The 24,051-nt window shown below is 43.8% G+C and overlaps 2 protein-coding genes across 6 annotated transcripts in view; one reads left to right on the top strand and one right to left on the bottom strand.

Annotated features, from left to right (window-relative positions):
- Positions 1–4,997: 4,997 nt before the first annotated feature.
- On the bottom strand, positions 4,998–8,069 carry si:ch211-284k5.2 (uncharacterized). 3 transcript variants are annotated; one of them, XM_026172395.1, is made up of 5 exons: positions 7,731–8,069; positions 5,850–5,930; positions 5,627–5,745; positions 5,343–5,526; positions 4,998–5,170 (listed from the first exon to the last, which is right to left on the bottom strand). In XM_026172395.1, exons 1-5 carry the CDS (start codon positions 7,740–7,742, stop codon positions 5,081–5,083), a joined length of 486 nt encoding a protein of 161 aa, XP_026028180.1. In that variant the 5' UTR covers positions 7,743–8,069; the 3' UTR covers positions 4,998–5,080. The 3 variants fall into 3 exon arrangements, with proteins under 3 accessions (XP_026028180.1, XP_026028178.1, XP_026028177.1); XM_026172393.1 differs by lacking the exon at positions 7,731–8,069 and adding an exon at positions 7,511–7,724; XM_026172392.1 differs by lacking the exon at positions 7,731–8,069 and adding an exon at positions 7,140–7,321.
- An 11,340-nt stretch (positions 8,070–19,409) lies between these two features.
- The window catches only part of LOC113025027 (zinc finger protein 609-like), a 32,409-nt gene continuing 27,767 nt past the window's right edge, over positions 19,410–24,051 (top strand). For all 3 annotated transcript variants that reach the window (XM_026172379.1, XM_026172378.1, XM_026172380.1), the window contains exon 1: positions 19,410–20,002. The gene's annotated coding sequence lies outside the window, so the exon portion shown is untranslated. The remainder of the gene's footprint in view (positions 20,003–24,051) is intronic.

Raw genomic sequence — 24,051 nt, 5'->3', positions numbered from 1 at the left:
ATTTATACTTCAGTGTGTGTGTGTGTGTGTGTGTGTGTGTGTGTGTGTGTGTGTGTGTGTGTGTGTGTGTGTGTGTGTGTGGGGTCCTGCTGATCAAAGGGTCGTATAACATGAAAGCACAAAAGGTACATCCTTGGTCATAAAGAGGGTAGTCTCCCCCTCACCCTAGATGGTTCATCCTAGATAACACAGTGAAGAAGTCCAGCAGTTCATCTAAACAAAAGGCACTTAGACTATAACAGACATAGCTACGTTAAAACAATAAAACAAGGTACGACCTCTCCCCATGCTCCCAGGATGTGGGGGTGGACGCTAAAACACCTTGAAGTGTTACAGGCCCCCTAGGATGAGACATTCTTTCAATATGCCACCAACTATATACTTCTACACACAAATGATTACATGCAGCATTCTACCATATGCAAACTTATATCACTAAAAGATTATACTGACTACTAAGTACAATTTTCCTATTAACAGATAGATAGTATTGTAAATCCCATTGTCCTTCTCTCACCCCAACCAATCACAGCAGATGGCCCCGCCCCTCCCTGAGCCTGGTCCTGCTGGAGGTTTCTTCCTGTTAAAAGGGAGTTTTTCCTTCACTGTCACCAAAGTGTTGTTCATAGGGGGTCATATGATTGCTGGGTTTTCTCTGTATGTATATTTTTAGGGTCGACCTTACAGTATAAAGCACCTTGAGGCGACTGTTGTTGTGATTTGGCGCTGTGTGAATAACACTGAATTGAACTAAAATATGAACAAAATGAATGCAGTCCTGTAAAGCCCGATATGTGAGCACACACTAATACAAACACAAATCTCACTGCAAAAATCAACCAGTGACAATATTCAATTACAATTTTATATATAACATGAAATTCTTAGTCTCAAAATGAAGAAAATGCTGTTTTCATTCAGCTTTCATGCTGGATTGAGCAAATATGACGTTTTATCTGACAAACTAAAATATCAGTAGATAGTCTGATCTGAACAGAACTGACAACTGGAGTTTCCATATGGCACACTAATTATAACAGAGAAATTAGCCAAGACTCAGACATTTTGTAATGTATCTGTCCCAAACTGTACTGATTGGTTTGGATGGTAACAAAGACCAGTGAAAACATCAGGATTTTATCTTTCTGAGACATTTTAATGTGGCCTGAAAGTCAGTTGGACAGTCCTTCTTCTTTTAAAATAAATAAATATAAAAAATCATCATATATGTTCAAACTTTGTACCATAAAATCTGCATGTAAATGGTCCCGTGTTGACCTGTGATGGAACGACCCTGTTAGTAATATCTCATCATTATCACGTCGACTGCTGTAACAGAAGAGGAGCGGTCCAGTGTCTCGTGTACTTTTGCAACCCAGGGTCCTCCTGATACTCCTTCTGTGGGCTCCTTAAACAGTGCTGGCTGCTGGTTGGAGGCCCGGCTGCTCTGCATTAAGATTCAAGGCAGCGTTCCCGACAATCTGCCAATTTTGATAAACGGCTCAACATTTTCTCCAAATCCAGGACGGCTGAAGTCTACCCTCTCTTCCAGAGGGGATGAATCCGGCATGCTGACGATCTGACTGTTTTTGGTTTTTGTCAGAGATGAAAGTGAAAAGTAGGGAAATTTGGGAAATTTTCACCCTTTTTGTAGCTCAAGAAGGAAAGACGCTGAATTCAAGGAATGCAGTTAATAATAATAATAATAATAATAATAATAATAGCAACAACTTTATTTTTAAAGCGCTTTCAAACAAAGTGCTGTACAACTATTTGAAGCTAAAAAGATAAATAAAATAAAAGCGATACAGGTTAGACATTAAACTGTCATTATGTTGTTGTTATTATTATGTTACTATGTAGATTATAAATTAAAATAACACTGCAATTAAAACTGCTGAAACAGAATCAGAAACATGTCTGAGAGATGTTTCTGATTTCACACGGACCCCCTTATCCCTTCCTCCACCCACGACCAGTTCTAGGTTCCCTCCTGCACGCCCCACCACTCTAAAAATCCTATTAACGGCCCTGCAAAGGCCAGGACGTGGACAGAGAGCAGCTTCCCACGCGAAAGGCCCATTTTTAACGTTTTCATGGTCGTGGTTTTACACTGTCAGCCGAGGTTAACGTCAGGGAAAGACTGTGGTCCGATTTAATCCAGAAGAATGGGACTTTATCAGCATTTAGACAAAACCGCCTTCTTTCCATAACTTTACTTAAAGTGCTTTCATTTCCTAACCGCAGATCAGATTGTGGAATATGAATCGTGGTCTCGGGCGTGCAAACATCTCTCTGACCTTTACCCAGCGGCTCCTTTTACTGCCTCGGTGTAACCGTGAGAACAGCGACTCTGCTGCTCCTCTGGGGAACATCAGGCCCAAGATGTGATGAAGCAGGTCTGAGTGCTGCTGCTTCTGATCTTAATAAAGTGGAGTGCTGTAAAACACTGAAGCTACAGCCGCTCTCCAATAAGTGCCATGCTGGATTTTCAAGAAATCATCCTGCACATGCACATCTTTAGGCAGGAATATTTCAGCTCAACATTTAAAGGAGAGAGTCACTCAATCATTTCTGATCATTTAATGTTGCTTTTGTTGCCGGGAGAGTTGCCCGGACCTGCTTTACGGTTACAGACGCCGTTAACTGTTCCCAGATGGCCCGCAGAGGTTCAGGTCCAGCCAGGGATCGGGACAGGCGCACAGCGTTAAAGGGCTTTTCCACAAACAGGTGAAGCTCTCACAGCGGCGCAGAGCTTCAGCTTAACCTGGATATCTGTTTCTTATCTGGCTTCGCTCACCCTAAAATCATCGGTGAGGCTGAGACGTCTCATGGAGGTGCTTATCAGCTCGATAAATTAACCCCAGGTTTCCCACTCTCTCTCTGTGTGTGTGTGTGTGTGTGTGTGTGTGTGTGTGTGTGTGTGTGTGTGTGTGTGTGTGTGTGTGTGTGTGTGTGTGTGAGTGATAAGATGAAGTCTTTTTAGTTGAAAACTGCTACATGGATAACGTCTATTTAAAGCCTGAAAACACAAATCTGTCAGGGCACAGAGGTCCAGCTCATCATCGTGCATTCCTTTACAGTAAAGTGTAGACGTGTGTGCAAGACCATTTTACCCAGCTGACGTGTCTGACAGCAAATACAGAGCAAATTAATGTTTTATAATAAGTCAACAAATACGAGGCTTAGGCGCCCTGGTTTGCATTATATCACTGTGTGAGCTCAGTGCGGCTCCAGCGTGAGTCTGTAATCTTTTCCAGAGACGCGCTTTCTGAAATTTCCATCGCTGCTCATCGCTGAGCAGAGACGAGTGTCTGCTGCCTCCTAGTGGAGAAATCAGGGGACAAGCTGAGACGTTGTCCGGTCCATACATGACCTCAGCAGAAATGTGCCCTAATTTATAATGAATTACTCCAGGGCTGTGTTCATATGGCGTTATTTTTGTGCCTCTGAGCGCACGTAAAAAAAAACGTTTGCAGGTGCAAGTGTTGCATTTTGAGGAGAAATTTATTTTGAGCGAAGAAAAGCTGAATCTGAGTGAACAAAATTCATTGCTGCGTGCAAAAACTGTATTTCAGTGTTTGCTATGTGTTTTGTGGCACAAATATAACGGTGTAGAGAAAGAGTTGAGCGCGCACGGGCAGAAATGTTGAGAGCGCGAGCGACACACTGCGAGCGAGCGCAAATTCAAAAGCTGAGCGAGAGGAGCTGCTGTTGTGTGTGTGTGCGTATGTGTGTGTGCGTGTGCATGAATGTGTGTGCGTGCGCGCGCGCATGTGTGTGTGCGTGTGTATGTGTGTGTGTGCGGGGATAACAGCAAACACTGAAATACAGTTTTTGCACGCAGCAATGACTTTTGTTCACTCAAATTTCTCCTCAAAATGCAACACTTGCACCTGCAATTTTTTTTTACGTGCGCTCAGAGGCACAAAAATAACGCCATATGTTCATGAGCTCATACACAGGTGTGCAAAAGTGGAACCCCTTCACTCCAGGAGAGTGACGGGGTTAATAACAGAAGGATACCCGAAGTTCAGCATCTTTCATTTACAGTCAGCGACTCCTTCAGTCAAATATGAAAATATTTCATTCAAGTCCATCATGGGCAGAAACTAGCAGCTAGTTAACAGTGAAGGTCAGCAGGCTGACTAAACTAACCTTCACCCCTTTAAGTTCAATATCATTGCTAAATTAGTTTAATACTAAATGATCTACTCATGAGTGAGTGAAGCCTCAAAAGCTGACTTAATAACTGAAGCTCCTTTTAATTCTGCTAGTTAGGCTCAAAGTGGTTAACTAACTCATTAATTAGGCAGAACCAAAGTATCCACTAGTTACGAGTTTTGACTTTAAAGGTGAGATTTTACTTCATTACAGCAAATAAATCCAAGTAGGTAACTAGTAAAGGTAAAAATGATGAGCAACGAACTAGTTGAGCTCTTTTTTCACTTACCAGTAAAGTAGCAAGAAAAGTAAGGCTCAAAGTGTGTAGTTCACTGGAAAGGCCACTAGTTAATTAGTGAAGATCCCTAAGCTGATTAACTTGTTACTCTTTTAGTTTGATCTTTTAGATTACATACTACTTAACCTACAGTTAACTAGTATCTTTAGTACAACTTTGAGACAAATTGTGACTTTGTTCCCTAACTTGTCAAAATGCAGATCAGCTAACCGTGAAGGCAGCTATGTTAATTAGTGAGACTAGTGAGACCCAGATGTCCACTTGTTGCGCTCGCACATATGAGGATCACCAGGAACAGGGTTTTTCATACTTTGTACCATCTCCACATTTACTTTTTAGTGAAGCTCAGAGAACATTGATGAACCTGTTTGGTGCACAGCGCCACCTGCAGGTACCGTCACTAACCCTTTGGGGTAGAGTGGTAGGAAGGATGTGCAGGTACAGAAATGGACTTTTGTAAAACCTCTGAAATGAATCAGCCTTTGTGTGGAACAACGTGACCATGCACAGTTTGTGAAGAGAGGCAGAAACGTGATCATGCTCGGACCCTTTTATTATGGGACAGGACAGATGGTCTGGTTGGAGACAGACGGTTGTGTTTGTGTTTCAGGAGGTTTCTCAGTCGGTGCTGTCAGTGTTGGAGTCTCTGCAGCTCGCAGACGGCTCGCTGCTCTCCACGGCGGCAAACTTCACCTTTCTGCTCGGCCTCTGTGGACACAGAGACACCAGTGATCATCATCATCATCTACAGGGTTCCAGTATCCAGGGAACCTGGGAGTGCTGAGTGTGCACTGAAGAGCATTTTGTGAAGAGTTCTTACATTCAGCATCTTTGAACACCAGGATGTATCAGGACACCTGAGCTCCCTCCGTCAACTCACCTGTTTGTCTGCTGGCTTTCTCGGGTAACGAGAAATGTTGTCCAGACGACGCTCCGTCCTCTCCCAGTCATCCAACCACAGCTGGCGGCGATACTCTGACTGGCGAGATGTGATTCGTTGGTAGATGGCCTGATTCTGATGGGTGACCAACAGAAGCTCGTGCTTCCTCTTGTTCGCATTCAGACTGGAAAAGATGAGAAATCAAAAGAGAAAACATGACACAGACACGCTGCTGTATGGAAACCCAGATACCCGTGAACGGCTTCATCATGAACACACCTTACCTCCTCAGGTGGTACTGGTTCCTGTGGTCCACGAGGCCTTTGGAGGAAAAGATGTCGGCTAGTTTGGAGGCCAGGAGGTGATTGTCTCTGTCGACGACTGACAGACGCTCATCCTGCAGCTGAAGCACAGAAGCAGATCCCAGTCCCTCAAACACAAAGTGTGTGTGTGTGTGTGTGTGTGTGTGTGTGTGTGTGTGTGTGTGTGTGTGTGTGTGTGTGTGACCTGCAGTTTTTTCAGCTTGAGCTGGATGTGAGCTGGTGTCCTGTTGCCCTTGGTGTCCACTGCAGGCAGGGCGGAGTTCACCTGAAAAGGTAAACCCAGGTCACTGTGACTCACCGGTTTATAGTTTTGTTTTTATTGTGAAGGACAATAAAACCAGTTTTTATTGGCACATCATCCTGGGGGAGGTGTAGGTGTTTTAGCATCCCCGAGTTTTTCCTTTTTTCTTTAGAGTCTTTAATTCTTCATCGTTCTGGTCGTCCTTGTCCAGACTTGTTATCAGAGTCCTCTCTTCTTGCTGACGACCTGGTTTCTCTTCATAGTCATTCATATTTAATTCCTGCCTCCTGTGACTCGTTAAGTCTCTGTCACCTTTATCTTGTACTCTGTGTTTAGTTTTACTTCCCGCTCGTCTCGTTGTCTTGATTGTGTCCAGCTGTGTTTCCCTGGTTACCTCACGCGTGTTGAACCCCTCGGCCTGTGTCTGTTGCTGTGTCCTGTTTCTCTGTGTTACTGGAGTTTTGTCTGCTTCTGTTCAGAGATGTCTTCTATCATTTCTATAATCTAACACATTAGTGTTAACGTTTGTCAGAAGCTTCTGCATCATCTCTCAGATTGAAGCTCTGTAAAATAAAAGCTGTGGCCTGTGGCCCCACCTCCTCCACCCAAGTTTCTGATTAATGTGCCATCTACATTTTAGCTGTTTTTGGTTGAAAATGTGAAGGTCAGTTGATACGAGCTAATATTATGATAGGAACATGTGCAGACATTTAATGTCAATTACAAAAATTAAACCAGTCAATGTTCACTTTGCACCAAAACCAACTCTGTTAACGAGCGAGCATTCGGCTGGAGTGTGGGGCCTCCCTGCTGCTGCGAGTCGGGGCGGCCTGCTTCCCCCCACCGCAGGGAAAAGGGTAACACCACCTGGGTCTGGGTGCAGTTCCCCCCTCCAGGGGCAAGGGTACCTAGACCCGGTTCTTAGAGTACGAGAAACTTTTGCGAGATCCCGAGGGCTCCACACTGAGTCAGTCCCCATAGACTTTCATGTTGAAACTTTACAGCAGGAATAACCGTGTTTATATCCTGATACCGAGCCCTAGTTTGGCCTCTAATCTAAACCAGTTTCCACCCGTCCTTCATTATCACCTCCAACTGTAGCTCCTTCAGTCCCACCTCACCTGAATCCAGCTCTGATGGAAAACCAGCACAGAGCCCTGTGTGTACCAGTGGCACCTTCCACCGTTCATCCTCCACCCTTCAGCCTCACCACCGTTCATCCTCCACCCTTACCTTCCTGCGGTGGTTTTCGTAGTTTATCTGGTCCCATCGCTGCTGCAGGTAACGGTTGGTGACGGGTTTCAGAGGCTGGTATGACTTGTGCATGTTTCTCAACTGGTGATAACCTGCAGCTCTATCACATCCATCCACCTCAGCAGGAGGTGTGTGTGTGTGTGTGTGTGTGTGTGTGTGTGTGTGTGTGTGTGTGTGTGTGTGTGTGTGTGTGTGTGTGTGTGTGTGTTTGCAGGCCTTGCAGGTTGTCACCATGGAGATGTACCCCTTTGTGCCATTGCAGCCAGGTAAGTTTCCTATTAATTATTACTGAGCTTATCCTCGAAACTATGCTGAGCACACACACACCTGGGATGACCATGCTTACTTACACCAGCTGAGTTGTCTTTTAACTTTGTGTCTGAACACACGTCACGCTTTTGCATTTTGTTTATGCTTCATTTTGTGATTTCTGCTCACTCGGCTCTGGTCCTGACTTTGTCTGGTTTCCTTCCTTTTTCTCCAAGTGGTTGCAGTAAGTTTGTTAATGGGGTATCACAAGAAAATGAGCCTATCATAAATAAGAACCAAACAAAGTCAGTCATGGACTACCTTAAAATTCATTGAGTTTTTAATGCAGACAGAGCTTCATATGCAGAGGAAGGAGAAAGGAGGATGAAGATGGGGCTGCCAGGCAAGAGGAAAAGAAGAAGATCTCAAGGAGGTTTGTAGATGTAGTGAAGGAGGACTGGCAGCAGGTTGGCTGCTGGGATAGGAGGAGATGGAGGCAGATGATCTCCTGTAGCGACCTCTAAAGAGAGCAGCTGGGAGAAGAAGTGGCTCAAACCACTGTGAGGCATCTTACAGGGGAGTCGGCTTGAATGGCTAAACATGGATTGTTGTTCATGTTCATCTAAAATCTGCACAAAAGGTTAGAGCAGGGGTCGGCAACCTGCGGCTCTTTAGTACGGAGCCCCGCAGGGGACATGGGAGAAAAAAAATTAGGGAGAAAAAAAAAATTAAGACGGACTTTTGCGAGATCTCGCAAAAGTCCGTCTTAATTTTTTTTTCTCCCATGTCCCCTGCGGGGCTCCGTACTTTAGTCCTTTTAGTGGTTTAGGAAAATAAATTATTTTTTTAAGTATTTAGCTGAAGTGTATTTTATTTATATTAGTTCTTTTTTAACTTGTAATTCTAAATTGGAAGATTATTGTGATATTGACATATAAAAATAAAATTATATTTTATTATTTTTTCATCGCTCAAAATAAGCGTCACACGCCGGCACGTGCAGAGGGGGGGGGGGGGGGGGCTAGAGGGGCTTGAGCACCCGCCCCTTTCCTGATGAGTGCCCAAAGTGCCCTTTTGTTGAGGCAACTTTTTAAAAAAAATTATTATTATTATTTTTAATGTGTGTGTGCGTGCGGAGTCCTGTCTGTGCCCCTCAACAATAATATTTAACTATTAATCACAGTTTTGCTAAATAAAAGGATCTGGCTTGCATCAGTCACATGATCACATTTAACCAATGATCGCCCTTGACGGCAGAACGCGCTGGTTACGAGCCGGGAACGAGCTCACAAAGAGCACGCGCATTTTTAGTGGTCCGGAGCTGCAGGAGAAACACAAGTTAACTCAGAGACACAGACTGATGCGACACAACCAGTAAGTAGGTGTACAGCGCACACTGTAGTGTGTAGCACCCAGGAGTATCAGCTTATTACGTACACGTTGGTAAGCTGTCTTGTTGCAACTGACGAACTGAAACAAACGAACGTGCTGTGTGTGCAACAGCGCGACACACATTACCTGTCCTTTTATTAACTGCACAGGTAGTGCTGGTCACAGCTGCTGGCTACCTGTGTAAGGCTGTCATGGGTCTGTAGCTCTGTCACCGTTTTAGGGAACATGTTTAGTTTTAAAGTATTTAGAACATATTTAGTTTTAAAGTAAGTTTCCGGGCTTTTCCTGCCTTTCTGGAGGGATTATATTTCACTAAAAAACGATCTAATATGCATGTCCACATAATTATGCATTATTACAATATATTAAAACACACGCTGTATTTTAAAGAACATGCATTAAGAAGCAGATTATATTAGATTTATATTTTAAATAAGACAAAATTTGGATTTTACAGCAGTAAAATGATTGTATCTCTACAGTTTAAACATGTAATAAGCTTTGCCCTGCACAGAGTGGATAGTGAAACAAATGGAATCATCATAAATACATTATTTCATATTTATTACTTCCCCCTCCTCATTGCTTTATTATTGTAGCTCTAGTAATAAATAATAATGTAAGGATTCTGGATCAGCACCATGATGCCCATAGTATATACAGTATTGTGAAGAAGGTCTAAAATGTCATTGTGTGTGTGTGCATGTGTGTGTTTTATATATATGGATTTAAAAAAAAATATTACTCATGATATAACATTGTCCAGACATGCCTGGTAAGGACATGAGGAGGAAACAGTAGGAGCTGTGTGAGGCTACTAAAGGCAGGGCTATAACATTTTTCTGTCATCATTTTATTATAGATTAAGTGCAGGAGTTGTTAGGTGTGGATAATTAGATTATAGTTTATTGCAATAGCAAGTTGTGCCTTGTTCTCAGATAGACAGCAAGTGGAGAGTGATATATGAAATGATGGAAGGAAGGAAGAAGAGAAGCAAAGAGTGATTCACAGGCAGAGCCTAAATTATTTCTCACAGTTTTTTGTTGCCTTATGGTTCCAAGCGCTGTCACCAATCTTTGCATTTTGTTATTATCTCATGACACAGCTACCATCTCTCCTGTGGACTTTTTAATGCTTACAGTCTCAGATCAGCACAGCCCTGCCCCTCCCATATTAGACTCTTGATGAATGTGTGTTGTTGTTATTCAGCCTGGTTCAATGTGCCCCTTTTTAACTTTGAGCACCCGCCCCTTTAAACCTCTCTGCACGGCCCTGGTCACACTCGTGGAAGCCGGTGTAGCCGCCGAAACGCCTGCATTTATCGAGACTTTCAGCCCCAGGTAGGCCAATTATGGATCTTCGGATCCACATTATGTCAGCAGCTCCACCGTGAACTGTGTTAAAGACAAACACGCTCACGCCCCACAGACGACAGCTTACAGTCCTGTAAAGATGAAAGTGACTTCGTACAGCCCCGACCTGCAGACGCTGTGCGCAGAGGTTCAGGAGCAGAAGTCTTATTGTAAGCATACCACGGCAGACCCCACGATGTTTCCATGAACACGCTTTTCACACACAGTTGCTGACGCACACAGCCGGTGTTCCAGATCAACTGGCGTTTAGATCAACTGGCGTTGGTGGAACAGATGTGTGTCAGTCTTGCGTTTCAGGAGCTGCTACCGACAAACCAGCAAAAAAAACGCCAAATGTGTCGCCTGTGACACTTGTGAGGTTGTCTCAAACACACTCCGTCAGTCTTGATGCTGTTGAACAACAAAATGTTTAAAAATGTGGCGAGTTCACCTGGTGATATCCTCATGCGCGACGCGATCGCGAAAACAGCAAACAAGTAACACCACGCCGATGTTGTTCACAGGACAGCAAGAGTCAACGATCGGGAGACTGTTGTCGTCGTTATCGTTCCCCTCGCACGGTTTATTTCACCGAATTCAGCGTTTTTGCTCCACAACTACAGCGAGCAGTTTACTTTGTGCACTAACATGGAGTCGAGTCAACCAGCGCCACCTCTGGCCAAGTGCCACAGCCTACAGCCAGATCAACTGGTGACACACATCTGCAGCACGTTTGAATTCGTGTCATGCACATTTGTACCTTTCAATTGTGTCTTTTTGTGCGTCATGCAAATAAACCTTTGAAAATGATATCATGTATTTATTATCAGCCTACATTTGTACAAAATGCCAAATGACATACACATAAGAATCACCATCCTGATATCAATACTTTTGCCCACAAGAAAAATGTCGTGAACAAATATATGACACACTAATATTTCACCAGTGTTGTAACATCACATGTCGTTAGCATAGTCTGCCTGTGTCTTCCCTCTGCAAACGAACATTTCAGAGTTGGTTGTGATATACAGTCTGCATAAGTGTGGTCAATCTAATAAACATTTGTAAGGAGATGGCAGTTACTGTGAATGTACAGCAGTTACACAGTGATTAGTAATAAACAGTCAGACAATGACTCTGACAATCTCATTCAATCTTGCAGATTGAATGCACCTTCTGTGGAAAGTGGTACCACACAGTGTTGTGGACAAATGTTGTGGGTGCTAAATAAACAGAAAAAAGTGATCCCTGTTGTCTTTGCTTACTGATTGGTTTTAGTGTTGACAATCCACATTGCTGCCATTGCATCTGTCAACATGTTTGTGGGCAGATTTGGATGTACCAGGGGTAAGTGCAGCCACTCAGCCTCTACTCAATGTGATCATAGCAGCAGGTGCAGATGTGTCACAAGTTAATCTAGTAGTGGGCTGTGGTAGTAGTGGACTGACCTCCATTTGAAACTGCTCCAGCTGCTGTGTGATAGTGGATCTGCCACAAATTGAAGATCATAAGCAAGTTTTGGAAATTAACCCTTGAATTATGTTGAAGAACAAAAAAATGACATTGATCTTGTTGCGGGTCATTTAGATCCGTACTGTGTAAATCCACTCAGAATTATCCAAAAACTGCAATAAAACAATAGCAACTTTATTTCCCATCAGATAAACATGTAGAACACAGACATACAACAGTTAGACTTTCCATAACTATTTTAGGAACAATTTGGTTTTTCGTTCTTACAAACACATTTCTTTTGAACTTGCCCAATGTTCTCAGTTTTTCAATGCTCAACATTTTCAATTTTGTCCACATGATGGACAGAATGTAACTGTGTGCTTTCTGCAGATGTACTTCTTGCATTTCTCACAGAAAGTGCTTGTTTTCAAACAGGCATCTTCCTAACTAAGATTTAAAACAAAAGATTTCTACATCCCCTCCAGTCTCACAAACAGATGACAAACCAAGCGACACACCTGAGTCACTGACTTTCTTAAATCCACTCACTCTCACTGGCTGTTTATTACTAATCACTGTGTAACTGCTGTGAATTCACAGTAACTGCCGTCTCCTTACAAATGGTCATTAGATTAACCACACTTATACAGACTGTATATAACTCCAGCCATGTTGATGAATTGCCTATATTGGCTGGAAATATTAATTTCCAGGGAACAGACACAGACAAACGATGCTTACAGGATGTGATGTTACAACACTAATGAAATATTGATGTGTCATATTTGTCCAAGGCGTATTTCATTGTTATGGAAAAAGAGAATATCAAAATCATGATGACCAATTGGAGTGGTGATTTCTATGACTTTGTGTATATAATTTGGGATTTTGAACAAATGTAGGCCAATAAGGAATATATGATATCATTTCATTCATTTCAATGGTTTATTTGCATGACGCACAAACACACAATTGAAAGGTACAAATGTGCATGACACGAATTCAAACGTGCTGCAGATGTGTGTCACAGGTTGATCTGGCTGTAGGCTGTGGCACTTGGCCAGAGGTGGCGCTGGTTGACTCGACTCCATGTTAGTGCACAAAGTAAACTGCTCGCTGTAGTTGTGAAGCAAAAACGCTGAATTCGGTGAAATAAACCGTGCGAGTGGAACGATAACGACGACAACAGTCTCCCGATCGTTTACTCTTGCTGTCCTGTGAACAACATCGGCGTGGTGTTACTTGTTTGCTGTTTTTGCGATCGCGTCGCGCATGAGGATATCACCAGGTAAACTCGCCACATTTTTAAACATTTTGTTGTTCAACAGCATCAAGACTGACGGAGTGTGTTTGAGACAACCTCACAAGTGTCACAGATGACACATTTGGCGTTTTTTTGCTGGTTTGTCGGTAGGAACTACTGAAACGCAAGACTGCCACACATCTGTTCGACCAACGCCAGTTGATCTAAACGCCAGTTGATCTGGAACACCGGCTGTAGCTTTGCAGCTCACAGCCCGACACACACCAACACAACAGCACAGATGTTAAGGCGGCGAGGCGTGATTGCGGGTAGTGATGCGCGAATCATGAACGAATCGTTCAATACTCGAGAATTACTTTACTGACTCATGAATCATGATTCACAAGCCCAACTGACTCACTGACTCATCCCTGTTGCTGTTAGCAGCAATGTATTAGCTTATAATTAAAATTGTGGAGAAAAACACAACATCCAGTTTCTTAACAAAAAGATTTCTGCTCTGAACTGGAAGAAAAAACCCTGAGTAGAAGCTCACATCAAGACAATAGCTCCTCGGTTCACAGTAGCATCGCTCTGCTAACATGCTAACAGCACATTTGAGCTACTCACCCCCTCCCTCCTGGCTCACAGCTTCTTCTTCTTCTTGGTTGGCGACCAATGTTAAGGCGCATTACCGCCCCCTGGCTCACAGCTCAGTGGACATTTAGATGAGAAAATATATATTTGACACATTTAAGGAAAATACTAATAAAATACAAATAAAAAAATAAATGTTTATTAAGCAATTTTGATAGGAAATTGCTTAATTTTAGAAATGTTTTTGCTCTTTTTTGCTCTATAAAATAGTTGTTTTCTTTTAGAATCACTCATCTTAGCAGTAGGATTTACATGAAAAGAGAAACAAATTAAGTTTGAGTGAAAATGTACATTTTTTGCACTCTCTGGTCGACTGACTCAGTGAATCAAATGACTCAAAAACCGATTCACTTTGGTGAGTGACTCATTAACACTCGATTCAGTAAAAAGAATCAAATCTACCATCACTAGTTGCGGGTGCCGCTCAGTTACGCCCCGCCACACACATTAACCAGGTAAAATACATATTTAGGCAGAATTTTGCAAATATCTATTTTTCATTTTCAATTATTTTTTTTAAAAGTCAGGTCAAGGCTCCAAAAGCCCAAAGGCGATATAAAAGTTTTTGTTTCTGGATCATTTTAGTTCAGCTGGGTGTCTTTGCTTTGGTTATATTTCTTTAAGAGTTCAAAATGTGTTAATTACAAAAATAAAATGTAATTTTCTCTGTAGCACTTCATGGATTTCATAAGCAGCACACCTTAGTTGTTCACACAAAGCACAAAGGTAAAAAACAATATATACAGTGTTATCTTCATTTTAGGTGTAAAAAAGTATTTGCGGCTCCCAGTGTTGTTTTTTTTGCGTGGAAATCGCATCCAAATGGCTCTCTGGGTGTTAAAGGTTTCTGACCCCTGGGTTAGAGGATATGGAACTACATCATGTAACATCTGTCCATTTTAAGTCACTGATCTGGGTCGTGTGGGCAGCAGGGATGCGCTGAGATACATAACCTCTCCATCATGTCCTGAAATCACCCTGGAGTGTCGTCCGGGTAGGACATGCCCAGAGCCCCTCACCTAGCAGGCATCCTGGTCAGCTCCAATCAGTAACAAAGAGCAGCAGCTGTGCTCTGAATGACTGGGGTCCTCACTGACTCCACGACTGCTGAATCCTCTGGAAGAAACCCGTCTATGCTGATTCCATCCTCCAGACTCACATCGATGCCTCTGTCAAGCTCCTGCTCGTCTTTCCCCTCAGTCATGAATAGGACCTGAGATACTTAAACTCCAGGCATCCGCTCATCCCCAACACGAGCTGCCCATCCTTCTCTCTCAGAACCAAGCATGACCTCAGAAATGGTGGTTACTGTCCTCACCCCTGCACACACGTCTTCAACCCACCCAAGCTTGCGGTCATCACTTGATGAAGCCAGAAAGACCAGACCATCTGTAAAAAGCAGACCCTGAGATCACCAAGCCCGACACCTTTCACCCTGCACCGAGAAATTCTGTCCTCAGAAATTAGGACATGATGACGAACAGCAGCCCTGAATAGCAGCGCCTTTGGCTCCCACACAGACTCAAGTCTCTCTGATACTGAGCTGACCACAAGTGACCACAGCTCTGACAGCCTGGTTGACCTGTGTTCTTCTTCTTAAAGAGGGGAACCACCACCCCGGTTAGATAATCCAGCGGCACTGTTCCCGACGTTTAGAGCCGTAAAGAACATCCAGGCCAGGGGCTCAGTCACAGGTAGTTCTGCATCTTTGATGATGCAAACACAGAGGACTGGAGGTCCTTTTGGCTGCTTTACAACAGGAAGCGCGCAATTGTGGCTTCACTGGATCCAGACTTCCTGGGACTCTCCACAGTGCACGGTTTGGTTCACCTTTAACTTCTGCAGCCCATCTGAGTGTTTGGAGCGACCCCTGCTGGTCAGAGAAATGCCTCCTGGCCTCTTAGCTCCGGGCTTTAATAAGTTTCCCTTCCATTCACCTGTTTCTCTCAGCGGTCAGCTTTAGAAACCTGCTGCACAGCCGCGAGCAGATCAGGATGTAAAGCATGAGCAGAGCTGGAGTTTAAACTCTGAGGAGATAATGTGGATCCCTCCGCGGACTGCAGCCCAGAGACAGCACGGAAATAATGACGGCAGACAAACAGCTCTCTCCTTTTATTGAGCCGTCAGCTCCAGTTAAGCTGAAGGGGGAAAGTGTGCACCGGCCAGCGCTCTGCCTCTGAAGAGGATTGTGTTTCTTGGCTGGTGCGGCTGCTATGAAACCAGAACCTCAGTCATCTATTTCACAGCCGCCGTAGCTGATGCTCTTCTCAAATCTGTGAGAACATAACGGTGCAGTTAACTCTGCTGCAGCGTCACTTGTGTAGGAAGAGGCCTTTTTAAGGAGCTGAAGCTTTGTAAGGAGGAGCAGCAGGTTTATTATCAACAAGTCTGACAAGAAAATCGACGACTTTATGAAAGTGCCTCTTACAGTGGAGCTTACGGCCACCTGTTTTCACTCAGCCTTCACGATGGATGGATTTGGTTTGGAGTTTCCCTCACGAAGCCCCCGCAGAGCTCCGTATCAGCTCCACGGGCTTTATCTGTTCACTCTACTTCTAATTCGCCACGCTGGCAGACTGTCACTCCGAATCACCACGCAAACATAATCCTGATTGATTCACAGTCTAATTTCAGGTGGCACGTGATTAACTCATCAATCACGTCTTCCCACACACTCCAAACACCCCGCCGAGGGGCAGAAGGATGCGGAAGCAGTTTTTTTTTCTCGCCCTTTATTTAGTCTGATGCCTGCCAGGTGAGGTGAATCTGTGGACTCAAATATGAACAATTTGCCGCTGTTATCAACGACAAAACTGCAAACGAATAATCAAAACAACTAAATAATTGATGCTAAATAAATGTTGAGCGCCAATAAGTTTACCTTGTGGTTCAGGAGCAACTGAAGTATTTGTTTGAAGTATTTGTGTGTTTTTCCAGTTTTCCTTTTTTTCCCTTGTTATGGCCACTTCCAGGTCTGCCAGGTTTCTAACAGCTCTCCTAAAAGGTGTCCACTGTCATTTCAAACATGTCTGTAGTTGTTTGAACCATCAACCAGCACAGATCAACAGGGAGCTTCTGGAAGTATGAAACAAAGAATGTGCAGCTAAACTGAAGAATCCACCTAAGCAGCCGCTTTACTGTTGATCTGGTGAATAGCAGTGTTCATAACTGCACATCTGCAGAGGCTTATCTGAAGAGTTTCAGTCAGGTTTCAGAGCTCATCACAGCACAGAAACAGCTTTAGTGAAGGTTACAAATGATCTTCTTATGGCCTCTGACAGTGGACTCATCTCTGTGCTTGTCCTGCTAGACCTCAGTGCAGCATTCGATACTGTCGACCATAATATCCTATTAGAGCGATTAGAACATGCTGTAGGTATTACAGGTACTGCACTGCAGTGGTTTGTATCATATCTATCTAATAGACTCCAGTTTGTGCATGTAAATGGAGAGTCCTCTTCACACACTGAGGTTAATTATGGAGTTCCACAGGGTTCAGTGCTAGGACCAATTCTGTTTACATTATACATGCTTCCCTTAGGCAGCATCATTAGAAGACATAGCATACATTTACACTGCTATGCAGATGACACCCAGCTCTATCTGTCCATGAAGCCAGATAACACACACCAATGAGTTAAACTGCAGGAATGTCTTAATATGTGCGTTGAAGGACATGTCCTGGTCAAAAATGACTCCAAGGTTCCTCACAGCGTTACTGGAGGCCAAGGTAATGCCATCCAGAGTAAGAATCTGGTTAGATACCATATTTCTAAGCTTTTCAGGGCCGAGTACAATAACCTCAGTTTGATCTGAAGTAAGAAGCAGAAAGTTAGCGGCCATCCAGGTCTTTATGTCTTTAAACAAATATGTAAGACTGCTTACTTCCATTTGTGCAACATCTCTAAAGTTAGAAATATCCTGTCTCAGAGTGACGCTGAAAAACTAGTTCATGCATTTATTACTTCCAGGCTGGACGACTGTAATTCATTATTATCAGGAAGTCCTAAAAACTCACTGAAAAGCCTTCAGCTAATCCAAAATGCTGCAGCAAGAGTCCTGACAGGGACTAGAAAGAGAGCAGATTTCTCCTGTTTTGGCTTCCTGTTAAATCCAGAATTCAAAATCCTGCTCCTCACATACAAGGTCTTAAATAATCAGGCCCCATCTTATCTTAATGACCTTGTAGTACCATATCACCCTATTAGAGCACTTCGCTCTCACACTGCAGGCCTACTTGTTGTTCCTAGAGTATTTAAAAGTAGAATGGGAGGCAGAGCCTTCAGTTTTCAGGCCCCTCTTCTGTGGAACCAGCTTCCAGTTTGGATTCAGGAGACAGACACTATCTCTACTTTCAAGATCAGGCTTCAAACCTTCCTTTTTGCTAAAGCATATAGTTAGGGCTGGACCAGGTGACCCTGAATCCTCCCTTAGTTATGCTGCAATAGACGTAGGCTGCCGGGGATTCCCATGATGCACTGGGTGTTTCTTCTTCAGTCACTATGTGTTAACAGACCTCTCTGCATTGAATCATATCTGTTATTAATCTCTGTCTCTCTTCCACAGCATGTCTTTTATCCTGTCTTCCTTCTCTCACCCCAACCAATCGCAGCAGATGGCCCCGCCCCTCCCTGAGCCTGGTTCTGCTGCAGGTTTCTTCCTGTTAAAAGGGAGGTTTTTCCTTCCCACTGTCGCCAAAGTGCTGCTCATATAGGGGGTCATATGATTGTTGGGTTTTCTCTGAATCTATTGTTGTACAATCTACTGTACAATATAAAGCACCTTGAGGCGACTGCTGTTGTGATTTGGCGCTATATAAATAAAATTGAATTGAATAACTAAAACCTTTAATATGCTCTGTAAAGAATTCAACTCAAGAAGGTTGGAAGTCGTTCACTGTGGATACTGGGATTTGTGATGCATCATGGGATGAGAAGGTCCTTCGGTGTTTAAAGTCTTGAATCATTCTTCATTTCCTTTTATTTTGTAGGAAAATGAGAAATGGGTGGAGTGGTTTAATGACACCTGTGCAAACATGAAACTGCAATATCTTTGTACAATTCTAACGAGCTTAAAAGTCAATATTTGGCATGAACACCTTTTCTGTGAGGATCTTCAGGAACAGTTCTCCAGGCTTCTTCAAGGACATTCAAAGTTCTTCTTCGGATGCTTCTGCCTTGTGTTCTGTTCTCTGTCAGGATGATCCCACACTGCTTCAGTGATGCTGAGGTCTGGGCTCTCATGGTGTTCCACTGGGTATTTATCTAAGTATGCTTTCACTGCACTGGCAGTGTGTTTGGGATCACTGTCATACTGAAAATGAAGCTGCTGCACATCAGATGTTTCCAGATGTTACTGCAGGGTGGGTTAGCACTCTAGCACCCACAGTTAGAGGTCATTTTCAAGTTTTGTGTAATGGTAGATGCCCCACGTCATCACAATAACACCATAACGTTTTTCAGAATCACACACTGCATGAATAAATCTTGAACTCAGATTTTTACCAAAGATTTCAGCCAATTCCCTTCAATCATGTAGGTAAAGATAATAAAACACACTACACTGTTTTATTATGTCATGGTCATAGGTCAAAGGTCAGGTTCACAAGAATTGGGAAAAAACTTTTGTTTCCACTGGATCAACTCCAAACACAAAATAACTTTTTGTTTTAATGCTTTACAACATTATTATTTCAGAACATTATGTGGCTTCACAATAACACAAACATTCATATACTACACCAGATTTACATATTACCGGTGTTGACATCAGCACAAATAACCAATGAAAACATGCAGAATTCCACAAAGCAGGCTGATGGCAGCATGTTAAGAACATCATAAAACACGTTTCATGAAGTTTCATGAAGTTTCAGTGTAGCCCCTGCCCTTCAGTGGGAGTTGCTCTCTGAGCTAGTGTAGGTGTGTTTTAATTATAAAAGATACTTAACCCAGATTCAGAAAATTACTGTGTGATAATATATTAATAACAGTATTATTAATGTGTAAGAAGTAAAATATGGCTTACTGTAACCTGAGGTGTAAGAATGAAAGCTTAAAACGGCTGTTGTGTGCGCATGCGCTGACTCCAGGTCCAGATCCAGCTGTCCGGGCTTTGGCTGCATTGTACTCAACAGCCATTTAGCCCCGCGGTGCTGTTTGTCTGTCTGCCGCTGTCTGTGCTTCTGTTAGTGGGAATATCGCCGACGTGGGAACTCTGGGAATATCACAGTGCTTCACGGAATGCCTGGAACTAGCTGTCCCCCCGGCCAGCGCGGAGAAGCGCCCGTTAAACGTCGCCGTTCGCAGCCGCTCTCCGCTTTTCTCCGGGATGTGACCGTGTGATGGCTGCGGTCCAGTGAGCTGGGAGCACGTTGACTGGTCCGCCTGTTTGCCCAGCAGCTTTCGGAGCTTGTCCTCATCGTTTCACCGGGATTTATCGCAACCTATGGAGTGTACATGAATATTGGTCGGACAGGGATTCCAATCGGGGTAAGTGGGGGCCTCGGAGGGGCACCCTGTCTGGGTTTTGGATCCACTTCTTTAAAACGCGGGATAGCCTGCTAGCTATCCTGGGGGTTAGCTCAGGAGGCTAACTGCCGTCTTTGTCTGGAGAGACCGGGAAGCATGCGTCCATCATCGGACACGTCCTCGCCTGACCCTCGCCTTTACCCAGCAGCAAAAATTAAAACCTCCGTATTAAGCCAGACATATTTGCGGATATATTTAACGGTTTGCGTCGCGGTCACGGGGTAAACTGTTCGCGGTGAGCTGCCTGTGATGCACAGAGCTTTTGAAGCATCGCTGTGATGTTTTTGAGCTTCTGCAGTATTTCATTATCTCCTGATGAGTGATTTAGATCAGAGCTCTGGTGTCCTGTCAGACACTGTAGCCTGCTGCTTAATAAAAGCTGCCCCGTCAATGAGAAAACACCACCCGCCGAGAGGTGGTGTTCAACGGTTGTCCGATAATGGATCGCGGGGAGGCTGAAAGCGCCGCATCGGTAATTGTGTCCACCAGGCGACCAATAGGACGTCAAGTTACCCGTTACACGCACTGAGTGTGTCCTGCGTGCTGTCGGTGTGGCTGGGTCCAGCTTCAGTGGCTGCTGTGAGGGCTGCGGACCGTCATGATTGTTTTAAAGTTCAGCAGAGAAGGCTAAATTCTACCTGGCTGGGCTGAAAGTAGCCTGCGTCCGATAATGGATCTCGCTAGCATTGCAGCGGGCCACGGTGGGCCTCGGATTAGCTAGTTAAGCTGTGCTCGGTACCTGCGTGTTAATCGGTGCTGGAGGTGAAGCCCTGATGCCCCAGAGTGTGGCTGGTGACAGTTTCAGGGCTTTAAAGCCGCTGTGGGGCGGTGTTAGCTTTGTGCTAGCATGCAGCGAACTGAGCTCCCGATAAACCCAGCTAACATGAGCTAGCACCAGTTAGCTCAGGTGGCTCCGGGTTTAGTTCTAGCACGCATATCCTTCTTTTACCCAGCTTCACACACCCAGAACCGTACGACTTGCTGCCCCAAAGACACACACATGCAAATGTGCAGGAGGTCCTAGCGAAGGCGATGTTTGAAAGCTAGCCACATGATGTAAATACCCCCTCAGATGGATTTCCTGGATCTGCTTTGTTTGTCACTGTGATGCACAGTTCCTAGAAAAGTTGTAGTTGGCATGAGTGAATTAAACCTCCAGCTGCAGCACGATAAATGTCACATTATTGTGGCTGTGTAACATTAGACGGTGACTGCAGGCCTATAAATGTACTGTATGTGGGCTAACCTGCTGGACTGAACTCACTGTAGTGCTCTAATCTCGCTCTGAAGCAACACCTGCATGTGTGGAGACACACAAAAGGGCACAGCAGGCATTGCATCGTTATCTTTGTAGTAAGTACACTGACACTAATGGGAGGTGTGTTAATCTGATGGGGAAATCAATAGATTAGGAGGTCGTGGCTTCTAATCTATTGATGTTTGTTCACAGGCGTGAATTCGCCACCTTTGTTTTTGTGTCCTTAACACGAGTTTAACATGTGCTGATTCCTGTCCGTGTCCATGAAAGGAGCAACTTCCAAAAGTGTGAATCTGGAATTTATTCAACTCGTGGTGACTTTGGTTTAAAATTTAAAACACAGTCCGTACTGAGAAATTGTTCTCTGGGATTTCTGAAGGTCTTCAAAAGTTCTTCTTTGGACATTAGCTGCTTTTTCACTTCACTCTTTTTAAATCCAGTCCTTGTACCTGACCATTTTCAGAGTCGTGCTTTTTTGTTGTTATTGTGTTTTTGTTTTTTTGAGCGTTTCTACTCTGAATCATTCAAGCATAAAAGGGCTGGAAGGGTGAATCAGTGTTGTGTGTGTGTGTGTGTGTGTGTGTGTGTGTGTGTGTGTGTGTGTGTGTGTGTGTGTAAATAAGACGCCTGAGCAAAGATAACTCAGATGTTTTAAGTTACAAATTAAAGCTCTTTGTTATGACGAAGATACCAGTTTGTCATATAATGGCATTTATGAAAACTTTGCACATCTCAGCGTGGTGTGCGGTGTTTCCTTAGGAATCGTAAATGGACTGATTCTTGTAGAGCACTTTTCTACTCTCCTGGAGTTATTCAAAGCGCTCGATACAACATGTCACATTCTCCCAGTCACACCCATTCTCACAAGAACTTTCTCTATACTTAGTGCTGTCTAACTACACACACACACACACACACACACACACATACTCCGATGGATGCATCAGACACAACTTGGGGTCAGTATCTTGCCCAAGGATACTTGACATGCAGACTGGAGGAGCCGAGGATTGAACCACCAACCTTCCGATCAGTAGGTGATCAGAAGGTTGAGCTACAGCCACCGCTGTGAATGAATGTGAGAAAACTGGATAAGTGGAAGCAAAAAAACGTTTTTTAAAAACTCTTGTTCTTAAGAAAGAGGGGCAGATCCAGCAAAGACCTGGTGCAGGCCCTGAGAGGTGCATCTGGACCTTCAGCTGATCATCTACTGCTCACTGAAGCTTCATCAGAAATGGTCTCAGTAGCAGGACGGCTCTCAGGAAGCCATTCTTAAAGAAGTAAAGCAGGAGGCAAGGCTGAGGTACGAAAGTTACACAAGAACTGGACTGAAAATGGGTCTGATGGAGCGAAAGATACAAATCATGGTCCGTATGTACGGAGGTGGTCAGGAGAGAGGTCCGACAGTGAGCCTGCAGCCGTGTGTGAAACACGGTGGAGGCTCTGTCGTGGTTCGGCCTGCTGTTCAGCCGGTGCCGTTTGTGACCGTAGAAAAGTACCGTCAGAGTTTGATCCACCCCGCAGTAACATCTGGGAACATCTGATCAGCAGCTGCTTCATTTTCAGCACGATAATGATCCCAGACACACTGCCAGTGCAGCGAAAGCACACCTGGACAAAACACACACAGTGGAAGTCCATGGTGGTTAGGTGTTAGGTGGTTAGGCAGGCATCTTCCATTACTAGGTTTACCCTGGGGCTTCCTCATGCCCAGCTGGAATGCCTTACCCCGGAGTTGAGAGCCTCAACTGGCTCCCATCAATATGGAGGAGTAGCAGCTGCTTGAGAATAACCAAACTCCTCACCCTATGCTAACACGTTGGAGGAAGCTGATTTCCACTGCTTGCATCCGAGGTCTCGTTTTGCTTTTTGAAATGACTAGCATGGCCAGTGCTGACTAGTGATAATAGTGACAACTAGCAAACTAGTCCCACACATTTGATTAGTTCAAAATCAAACCAACTTTTTCTCGATGCAAAGTCTCTCTGTCTCTCTCTCTCTCTCTGTACTTCAAGAACAGTTCCCGTCTAAAAATCTGTTTTCTTCATTATTCGCTCGTTGTTTACAGGCTGTCGGCGGCTGTTTTTATCCCTTTTACTCACTTCTGAAAAGAAAACCTAATTTCTGCCGTTCAACAGGCTTCTGAACAAATGTAAACTTTTTAAAATTAAGCAAAATGCAAAACGCTGTGTCTCTAATAAAACCGCTGTAACTTCAGAGGTAATGTTCATGTGTTGATTAATGGTTTTCTTTCGTTTTTCATGTACTGCAGAATATTTTTATAAAATCCCAGAACAGGAAAATCTCCTTCATGTTTTTCTGTTTTATCTTCAGCTGCTTTGACACAAAGGCCTCACTGTGACGCTCACATCTTTGATAAAGTCTGGAAAGTGTCAGCTTCCTTTTTATAGATACAAAAATATATAAATGTACTGATCTGAATTATAATATTTCTGACTGTCTGAGGAAAAATTTCCCAGATTTAAATCGAATCGAATTGAATCAAATCGTGGATCGAATCGATTCTAGAAATGAGTGACGATACCCAGCCCTAGCACCCTATGCATATAAATATCCTGCAAAAATGTCTATGCCTATGCCCTATTGGAAACCCCCATTGAATTCATTGTCGAGGCAAATTAAATAATATCTTATTTAAAGCATTAAATTGTATATATGTACTACAATAACGGTTGTTTTGCAAGTTTTTCCTGGTTAAAAGTGAGATTTCAGTGTGCGATGATGCACAGCT

The sequence above is a fragment of the Astatotilapia calliptera genome, chromosome 7, assembly GCF_900246225.1.
Source record: "Astatotilapia calliptera chromosome 7, fAstCal1.2, whole genome shotgun sequence".
In the NCBI taxonomy this organism is placed as follows: Eukaryota; Metazoa; Chordata; class Actinopteri; order Cichliformes; family Cichlidae; genus Astatotilapia; species Astatotilapia calliptera.
Note: the sequence above shows the minus strand (reverse complement) of the source record. Positions and strands in the feature narration are given on the sequence as shown.

Excerpts from the sequence above, each read along its gene's own strand:
- si:ch211-284k5.2 (XM_026172392.1), bottom strand. The coding sequence starts at position 7,232 with ATGCACAAGTCATACCAGCCTCTGAAACCCGTCACCAACCGTTACCTG. Across the intron at positions 5,746-5,849 it reads TCAAGCTGAAAAAACTGCAG|CTGCAGGATGAGCGTCTGTC; the intron begins GTCACACACACA and ends TCTGTGCTTCAG. Across the intron at positions 5,527-5,626 it reads AACCAGTACCACCTGAGGAG|TCTGAATGCGAACAAGAGGA; the intron begins GTAAGGTGTGTT and ends CATCTTTTCCAG.